Source organism: Oryctolagus cuniculus, chromosome 18 (assembly GCF_051225735.1).
Source record: "Oryctolagus cuniculus isolate XC-2025 breed Fujian yellow rabbit chromosome 18, ASM5122573v1, whole genome shotgun sequence".
NCBI lineage: Eukaryota > Metazoa > Chordata > Mammalia > Lagomorpha > Leporidae > Oryctolagus > Oryctolagus cuniculus.
The window spans coordinates 4288972-4299029 of record NC_142884.1 but is presented as its reverse complement, the minus strand read 5'-3'; the positions used below and the strand labels follow the sequence as shown (position 1 = coordinate 4299029).

General features: G+C 57.4%; 1 protein-coding gene across 1 annotated transcript; it reads left to right on the top strand.

The window, feature by feature from the left end:
* The first annotated feature begins 956 nt into the window (after positions 1-956).
* On the top strand, positions 957-3048 carry LOC149120717 (leukocyte immunoglobulin-like receptor subfamily A member 5). The gene is made up of 4 exons (XM_089320120.1): positions 957-1005; positions 1372-1659; positions 1745-2047; positions 2418-3048. Exons 1-4 carry the CDS (start codon positions 957-959, stop codon positions 2552-2554), a joined length of 777 nt encoding a protein of 258 aa, XP_089176246.1. The 3' UTR covers positions 2555-3048.
* Positions 3049-10058: the final 7010 nt, after the last annotated feature.

Genomic DNA, 10058 nt, shown 5'->3' with positions numbered 1-10058 from the left:
CACCCAAGGAGGGGAGGTCTCGGGCATCCCCCCACCACAGAGACACTGGGGGACGACATCACCTGTTCAGGTCTCAGGAAGCGGCACCCCCATGTCATCCAGGAGCACGGAGCCCAGGTGCTCAGATCAGGGGAGGAGAGGCCGTGGGGGGCTCAGGACACAGGTGCCGGGGATCCCCAGCCCCACGTGGAGTGTGGTTCCACACGAGCCTAGTCCCCTGCTCCAAGTCCCCCTCAATCAGAGAAACCCAGCACAGGGTGTGGGGCATGGGTCACCAGCTGGCCCGGGGCCAGGGTATCCCATGCTCTCAGTTCCCAGAGGAGCTCGGGGCCTGTGCTCCAAGACACCCTCCCTCCTCAAGCCCCTAGCAGGGACCCAAGCCAGCCCCCAGCAGGACCCCAGCCCAGGCCTGTGTCCCCTGTTGTGGGCCCTCCTGCACCTGCCACAGACACAGATGGGCTGCAGCTCAGCCACACCTCTGCAGCGTCTGCCATCTTCATCTGCTCTCATCAGCTCTGAGAGGCCTGAAGATTGTCACCCTCCCCACAGGATCCAGCCCTCCCCACTCCCCTCCCCTCCCCTCCCCTGCCCCAGCCCCCACAACTGCACTCAGCAGCTCAGGAAAGGGAAGTGCGTGTCTCGGCCACCCGGCCTGTGCAGGCAGAACCAGAACCCTAACTGGACAGAAAGTGGACTCCTGGGGGGGGGGGGCTGGAGTGGGGGAGGGAGGCAGGGCAGGCACAGTACAGGGGGCAGCGGAGGCGGAGGCCTGGTCCTAGCTGTCCCTAGTGCCCGCTGCTTCCTGGGCCCCATCCTCAGGGACAGCGGGGGAGGTTGGGGAGGGGCTGCCCCTGTTCCTGTGAGGCCACAGATGAGGAACCCGTGACGTCTCCCCGCTCATCTCCAGCCGGGCTCTGGGCCTGCGCCCCTCACAGCTGCTCTGCTCCACAGGGACCATGGGTGGCAGGTCCCAGACCTCAGCCCTCACTGCCCTCCTCTGCCTGGGTGAGCTGGGGACACGGGGACAATGGGATCCCCTACAGGTGCGGGAGGGGACAGCGCCCTGCCCCAGCTGGGACCCCAGGGCTCAGAGGACCAGGGCAGGCCTGGGCGTCTCTGCAGGGGTGGGGAGTGGGGAACAGCTCTCATGGGGACCTCTCTTCCAGGGCTGTGCCGGGTGCCAGGGGATGGGGCACAGGCGGGTGAGTCCTCCCCTGACCTGGCTCAGATCCGGGGGCTCCAGACAGCTCATGTTAAGGAGCCCAGGGGGGCTGGGCTGATGGTGATGGCTGGGAGGGGCTGGGAGTGGAGCTGGGGAATGGGGTGGGAGAGAGGCTGCACCCGGGGTCTGCAACTTTGATTCCTTTCCAGGGACCCTCCCCAAGCCCTTCATCTGGGCCGACCCCGGCCCCCTGGTCGCCGTAGGGAGACCTGTGACCCTCTGGTGCCAGGGGTCTCTGCAGGCTGAGGTCTATCATATGTATACAGAGAGCGGCCATCATCCCTGGGAAACGAGGCCCCAGCAGGACTCCAGACACAAGGCCAGCTTCTCCGTGATCACATCCATGAGCTCCCATGACACAGGGCAGTACTGTTGTGTGTATTGGACCTCGCTCGGCCACTCCCAGCCCAGTGACCCCCTGACCCTGGTGGTGACGGGTAAGGTTTTTCCCCTGCCCACAGAAGAAGAAACATGGACTTCACGGAGCAGCAGCCCCCAGACATTGGTTTGCTTCCCCTGCAGGGATGTTCCCGGCGCCCTCCCTGTCGGCCCAGCCAAGCCCCGTGGTGGCGTCAGGAGAGAACGTGTCCCTCTCCTGTGGCTCAGATGAGGCGGGCACTGCCCATCTGCTGAAGGAGGGTGGAGCCGGCTCCCTGCACAGCCTGGAAGCCAGATACTCCCATGGGGCTGGGCTGTGGCAGGCCACCTTCCTCCTGGGCCCCGTGGACAGCACCCAAAGGGGCATCTACAGGTGCTACCGTGCTGACACCAACAAGACCCATGTGTGGTCACTGCCCAGTGACCCCCTGCAGCTGGAGGTGTCAGGTGAGGGCCCCAGCCCTGTCTCATCAGTCCTCATGGTCAGTGCAGGGCTGTCCCCACAGGAGGACTGGGCTGGGGGAGGGGACCTGGGGGAGGTCACAGGGAGTGAGAAACAGCAGAGGTCTCAGCCCTGGGGCCCGGGTCACCCTGTGTGGCACAGGGTTTGTGTGGGAAGTGGAGTGGATGGAACAGGGGTGCTGGAGTTGGGAAGGGAACTGGGCTGGGTGCACAGGCCTCTCACAAAGCCCACGCTGGGCGAGGGGACTCCCTAGACACAAAGATGTGCAGTCTGGGCTCAGGCTGCTGCGGGGAGGTGGGGTCCTGTGTTACAGGGTCTGGCCAGCCTAGGTGACCCCTCCGTGCACACCACCAGCCCCAGCGCCCCAGGACCACACCCTGGAGAACCTCATCCGCATGGGCATGGCGGGCTTGGTCCTGCTGGGCCTCGGGCTTCTGCTGGCAGAGGCTTGGTACAGCCACAGAAGGAACCGGGCTGCAGGCCGGTGGTGACCTGGAGAGAGGACAGCGCTGGGTCAGAGAGGCCGAGCCCTGGGGGCGGGGCAGGGGGGAGCGTGAGCACAGTGGGGAACCGTCTTCAGGCATTCCATTGGGGGAACTGTCTGGGGGCAGCAGGGGCTCTTCCTCTATTCAGTTATGGACTTCTCCTGCCCTGAGGTGCGAGAGCGCCCCCTGCAGACCAAATGTGGATCCGCACTCATGTGCGCCTCGCGCTTTGCTCTTTCTTCACGGAGCCTTTTGCTCTGTTTCTGGTGAATTCAGTTCCCAGTGCGCATGCGTGGGAATCCGAGTTTCAGCCAACAACACGGAGCTTACTCCAAGTAACAGAATAAACGAGCGAAATCGGATTTCAGGGTGGGCAGGGTCAATCCATCTGGGGAGTGAACCAGCAGATGGAAGACTTTCTCTCTCTCTCTCTCTCTCTCTCTCGGTCTGTATCTAGCTCTGTAACTCTTTCAAATAAATAAAATATATGTTTTTAAAAAGTTAATGGTGTACAACATTGGTAATGTACTACAAGTCAGCAAATAATACACTTTAAAGGGGCTGGTTTTATGTTATTTGAATATCAGCACAATAAAGAAGGAAACATGGTTCCTTGGAATTACCATCCAATCCAACAGTTCCTCTCCTGCACATATAACCACAGGGATTGATGCAGGAACCCAAGAAGGTGTTTGCATCCATGGGTTCATAGCAGCCTCATTCACATGAGCCCAAAGATGCCAGCAACCAGAATAAGCAGAACAGATGAGTGCGTCCACAACAGGCGGTGTTTGTAGACACGGCTGATACTCTCCTGTTAGAAAAGAAGGAGGGTCTGGATAATCATGGAGAAATCAGCCAGTGTCACAAAGACACCATGCTCTGCTTCTGCTCTGAGAGGTGCCCGGGGGTGCAGATTCAGAGGGCAGAACGTGGACTTGGGTGTGGGAGGGAGAGTGCAGGTGCCTGCTGAGTGGGTCTAGGGTTTCTGTCTCCATTAATGAAGATGTTTCTGAACAGGTGCTGGTGGGTACACGACACAGTGAACGTGAGAGGTAGCTACAGCATGAATTAAATTTCTGTCAGCTCTGTAATCTGTGCTCTGTGAATTTCAGCTCGACAAAAGAGAAAGACACAGACATCATTTTTACCACCTATTTTTTCCTTTAAATGAACACATAATAATTTGGGAGGTGCAGCATGGTATTGGAGGGTGTGCTGATCACACCAGGGCCTTCCCATCTCGTCATGTCTTGTGTTTGGGCCCCAGCTCCTCTCCTCGAGTTCTTTGTAGAAACACTCAACAGGTTATGTGAGCCATGGGTGCCTCCTGTGCTGTGCAGACAGAGCCGTTCCTCTATCTGACTCCAGCTTGGGACCCGGGGACCAAACCTCCCTCATCTCTCCCCCAGACCCTTTTCAGCGATAGTGGTCACCATCCTACTCTGCTACTATAAGACCAACTTTTCCAACTTCTGCGTAGAAGAGAGAACTTACACTGGATTCCTGGGAAGGTGTATTTCACTAAATGAGCGTGGCTGCTGCGGATCTGGGGCACCTGGTTCCCAAGGGAGCATCCCCTTCCTCCCTGGCACTTTCTGCGTGGAAGGAAGTCTACATGCAACGGACACCTGAGAAGTGGAGCGCAACGCACCTGCTCTGGCCGTGCCTCCACTGTAGCTCTAAACCAAGGTCAGCCTTGCCTGCATATCCGAAGGGGGCATCTGGGACCCCTGCTTTCTGGAGGAGCGCGTCTGTGGTTTCTGGAAAAGAAGTGCAGGGTCTCTGAGTTTCCGGAAGAGGGTGTGCAGGGCTTCCAGAAGAGCGCTCTGGATTCCTGGGTCTACGGAAGAGCGGCCTGGGGTCTCCGGACACGAGCCCGAGATTCCCGGGTTCCTGGAAGAGCACATTTGAACACTGTAGGACTCCTTAAGAGGGGGCTGGGGTCTCCGGACCCCCGCCCGAGGTTCCCAGGTGTCCGGAAGAGCCCGTCTGGTATTTCCGGTTCGTCCACCATTAACCTTCTTTCTACCCGGCAGCTCCTCTTTCAGCCCCACCTGGCCCCTCGAACCCTTGGTATCATGCCGCCTCCTGGTTTTAGTTCCCGACGGTGCCAACTCTCTGAGCGCATGGGCGGCTCCTTGGCTCACCTGTCCGCAACAGTGTGGGACAGAGAGGGGATCCTGGGGCCCAGACCCCCACCGCTCCTTTCTCCTAGCCCAGGTCGGGCACAGGGGAGGAGCTACGGGAGAGGAGACCCTTAGACACCTGCGCGCCCGCGTTCCTGTGGTACAGCTCACATCACTGTCATCATCAACCGAGGTGAATGGGGCCCGAAGCAAGGTGTCCCACAGTACAATAAGACTCGGCCATGGGAGAGTGAAACCCGGATGTTTTCAGGAAACCGAGGCACTGCGGACACTGTGGAAGTGAAACAAGCCAGGCACAGGGAAAACCCATGCGGGAAGTCATTCAGGTGTGGGCTGTGAGGGACTTGGGGAGCAGAGTGGTGGTCACCAGGGGAGGGCGTGGGATCCGCAGGTCAGAGAGCAGAGCTACAGAATCACGTGGGAGAAGAAGGTCTAGAGGTGTAGTGTGTGTCATGGCGACTGTAGTTAATAACGCTCATGGCACGGGCAGCTGAAATGGCTTAAAACTGTGTCAGATGCTCCCAGCACACAATGAGTCTGTGAGGTAATGCACACATTATCTAGCTTGGGTTAGCTCTTCCACGTTTGTGTGCGTGTGTGTTGTGTGTTTGTGTGCGTGTGTGTTGTGTGTTTGTGTGTTTGATGACAATTATACAGAAATACAACTTTTGAATATCAAAGCAACAATTTCTTTAAAAGGAGAAAGTTTGTTGACCTCTCCTCTTTCAGGCTCCTGTGACAAGCCCTGCCTGTTGTGGATCAGGGTCTGGGGTTAGTCAGGACAGAACATTTCCCTGCCATGTTGTTCCTCCTCCAGCATCCTCTTGATAAAGTTCCAGTGCGTCCGGGGGGAAATGGCTCCCTGCCACAGCACTGATGCAAGGGGTCCCAAGGAACCTTGGCTCTGGTCCTGGGAACCCCCGCATCTGTGCGGTCGCCACCTGTGGTGGAATGAGAAGGCCATACCAAGATGGCCACATGCAACTGGGCATCAGTTACTCAGGAATGGCTTCGGAAGCCCCCTTGGAAGCCACCTGGAAATGGAGTAAGCCTGGCAACAGGATGTGATTGGTTAGGGCATAAACTGCCCGTTGACTGGATTGGCTGCCTCAGCTATATAAGCTGCTGTACCAACTGAAATAAACGAGTCTGTGGGCTGCTCGCCTCTGGCCTGCTTTCACCTGACTCCCGGGGTCTGTGTGGTGACTCTGTGCCTCTTGCCCCCACCACGCTCCTCCTCTCAGAACAAATCCACAGCAACAGCCACCATGGCAGCCCCCAGTGGTGCCCTGGAGCTCATGGTCACAGGTAGGTGCCTCTCAGCCCCTCTGTGTCCTCGGCAGAGGCTCGCAGCTGGCTGTGCAGGGCCCTGTCCACAGCAGGGGTGTGCAGAGCAGCGTAGGAATGCAGCAGAGTGCACCTGGTCTGGGGCAAGGATGCAGCAAGAATGGCTTCTTGCCCCCTCACAAACTCAGCTCACGTCTGTTGCTGTGGATTTGATTCTGGGAGGAGGAGCATGGTGGGGGCAAGAGGCGCGGAGTCACCACACAGACGCCGGGAGTCGGGTGAAAGCAGGCCAGAGGCAAGCAGCCTGCAGACTCATTTATTTCAGTGGCTACAGTAGCTTATATAGCCAAGGCAGCCAATCCAGTCAAGGGGCGGTCTATGCCCTAACCAATCACAGCCTGTTGCCAGGCAGTTTCTGAAGCCATCCAATCACAGCCTGTTGCCAGGCAGTTTCCAAAGCCATCCAATCACAGCCTGTTGCCAGACAGTTTCTTTCACCAGCGGCCATCTTGGCATGGCCTTCTCATTCCAGCACATGTCCTCTGCCATCCCCCAGGAGGTCAGCTGAGCCAGTTGGGCTTGGGAACAGCAGAGCAACCACAAGCTGTGCACACACTGGAACAGGGTCGATTCCCAGTAAGCAAGGTGAGAGCTGATGTTTGTGTGTCACAGCATGTCCACACGGCCCGGGATAGCCTTCTTTCATTTCGTCTCAGACACACAGAAATATGAAAACACGCTCAGACCATGGGCCATCCACAGAGAGGCCGTAGACTGCCTGTGGTCCTTGGGCCATGATGTGCTGACCTCTGCTGGGCACAGAGCTGCGTGAGAGGAAGTGCTGGCTCAGGCCGTGCACAGGACTGCTGTGCCCATCAACACACTCACACACGCATGCACACACATGCAGACACAGACACACATGCACATACATGCATTTACACACGCACACATACACACATGCAGACACATAAACACATGTACACAAGCATGCACACATGTGCAGACACACACATCCATGCACAGAGACACGGACACAGAAATACCTGCGTGCACACACATGCACACACAAGCACAGATTGCGCACACAGAACACAGAGACGCATACACACATGCACACCCAGACCCACTCATACACACATGCAAACAGACATGCATGCAAACAAATGCAGACATACATGCACACATGCACATGTGTATACACACAAATGCAGATACATACACAAATATACAGAGAAATACACACTTGCACACAGATGCAGACACATACACACACCTGCACACTGGGAAACACATATACATAAATGCACACAGACATACAAATGTGCACACACATGTGCACACACATCAACAAGACACATTAGAAACAATTCCATAAGTATCTGGTCTCAAGGGCACAGAAATAAAGCAGCCAGTGGTGGAGACGAAAGCTTAGTTGAGAGCCTTCTGGCTCGAGTGGGAGTGGAAGCGCGGGTACTCAGCAGACTCTGCCCAGGAGGTGGGCCCTGATGGGGTTTACCACCTCCCAGAAAACAGAGACCCCGCCCCAAGTCCCTGAGGAGGGGGCTTTGAACCAAGGTCTCCACAGAACTAAAGAGAGTGGGTGCTGTAGAGAGAAAGCAGTCAGGACCCTCGGCCCTCAGAGAAAAGCTCCGGTCACCACCCCAGCCGGCCACATGCAGGGAGCCTGCACCTGCAGATCTGGAAGCAAAGTACTGAAAACCCAACACCCACGGCCTTCACAAGAGCACGAGGCTGAGTCTGACCTAGTGGGGTGGGAACATGCACACCCACAGTGTCTGCCAGAGAGCTGCCCCCTGCTGGGCACCCAACCCCTGGGGGACTGGGAGAGACCACAGAAAGGCACAGGGCCCCTCCACGGGGAGCAGAACCCACTGCAGCTGAACCCTCAGTGAGAACAACCGGCCTCAGGAGGAAGCAAAGGCCCCACGATGCAAGGCCCGGGTTCAATTCTCAGCTGCACGTCTGGGCTCCAGCTCCTTGCTCATGCAGGTCCTGGGGCCATGGTCTCCGGCTGGGCAGCTGGGTTCCTGCCTCCCATGTGGGGGGGTGTGGATAAAGCTCATGGCCCCTGGCATTGGCCCTGGTTCACCCCAGCCATCAGAGCATTCTGGGAGTGACATAATGGATGGAGCTGGCTCACTCATTCTCTCTCTGCCTCTCACATTTTCAGAATTTAAAAATAAAAAATCAGGGACCCCGCCGCGGCTAACTAGGCTAATCCTCCACCTTGCGGGGCTGGCATGCTGGTTTCTAGTCCTGGTCGGGGTGCTGGATCCTGTCCCGGTTGCCCCTCTTCCAGGCCAGCTCTCTGCTGTGGCCCAGGAGTGCAGTGGAGGATGGCCCAAGTGCTTGGGCCCTGCACCTAATGGGAGACCAGGAGGAGTACCTGGCTCCTAGATTCGGATCAGCGCGGTTCGCTGGCCACAGCGCACTAGCTGTGGCGGCCATTGGAGGGTGAACCAACGGCAAAGGAAGACCTTTCTCTCTGTCTCTCTCTCACTGTCCACTCTGCCTGTCAAAAACAAACAAACAAACAAACAAACAAATAAATAAGTAAAAATAAAAAATCAGAAACTTGCGCAAAAGCCAGAGGGGACCCCACCCCGGGAGACCCCGTGGGGACTTTGGCCTCATCCTCACAGCGCCAGGGGTTGACTCGAGTTCTGTGGTCGGTGTTTGGAGAGAGTTTGTGTTGGGGGAGCTCGGGGTGAGCCGGTCCCTGTGCCACAGGACAGGAGAAGAAACCCACCCCAGGTGTCGACCCCTGGAGCCAGAGCGGCCCTGCCTCAGTCCCCAAGGCTGTCTCTGAAATCCAGCCCTTTCATCTCCCCCAAGGCGAGTGCTCAGGCGCTGGAGGCACGAGTAAGGGCAGACAGGCTGGGCTTTGTTTCCCATCACTTCCAGGGAGCACAGAAAACCCGCCCTCCTGTCCCCACCCTCCCTCCTGCACCTGCAGGGAGAGGGCTGTGGTCCTCGAGGTTCTGTAGCTCAGAAAGGAGATGGAGCCCGTGCTCCCATTTCCAGATGGGGGGCGGTGCTGTGCAGAGTCCCACATCTCTCCACGGGTGCGAGGCGTTAAAGCAGGGGTCACAGAACCCCCATTCTCTCCCTCGCCTCCCCTGCATGTGGATGGCACGGTGACCTCCCAGGGCTGCCCCATGACTGTGCCCCTCAGTCTGATCCCCCTGTTCCGCAGCTGCAGATGCACTATGAACCCACCAGACCCGGCCCTGTGGCATACAGAGACAACAGGGGCTACCCAGGCCAGCAATGGACGGGAGCTCTGGGGAGGGAGCAGCGTGGTGTTGAAGCTGACAGACACTGTGGTTGTGTTGGGTAGGAAGTTGGGTAGGAGCTTATGTGTGTATGACAGGCCTAAAGAGAAGACGTCTATGTCCAGCATATGCTGCATCTCAAAGTCATCCCGATAATGTTTCAGGGCAGCCCGGCCTTCGCATCCTGCCTGCCCCCTCCTACCTGATAACCTGCCAGGTGGAGGTCCCGCCCCTTCTGCCTGACAAATCTTCCACAATCTCCCAGATGCAGCCCAGTACCTGCATTTCAAACCCCCTGCTCCGGATCCCCATTCTCTAGGGGGTCCTGCTCACCCTTCCTCTGAACCAGGATGGCGCCAGCTAGGCTTCCTCCTGTCTGATACCTTCAGGGGAAAACTCAGATAGGAGCTTCTTAATATTTACAGCCATAAAATCCTTTGTTTCAGGAGGAGCTGTGTGAAGACCCATCTCCTTGAAAACCCCCGGCCTCAACTGGACAGTGTGCTCAGCCCTCTGCATCTCCGCTGAGCCGCCTGACTGCCTGCCCAGGTGTACTCTCTCCACTCAACCATGTAACCTCACTATCCCCCGCCAGTCCGAGTGACTGGGCACTCTCAGGCTCTGTCTGGAGAGGTGCCCATCTGTCCTTACGGATTTCCCTGCCCTAATAAACCTTGCTATTTTACTTCCCACTACTCTCTGTCTCACGCCTGAATCCTTTCTCGTGTCAAGACAAGAACCCTGCTTTTCTCCAGTAACAGAGACAGGTGTGGT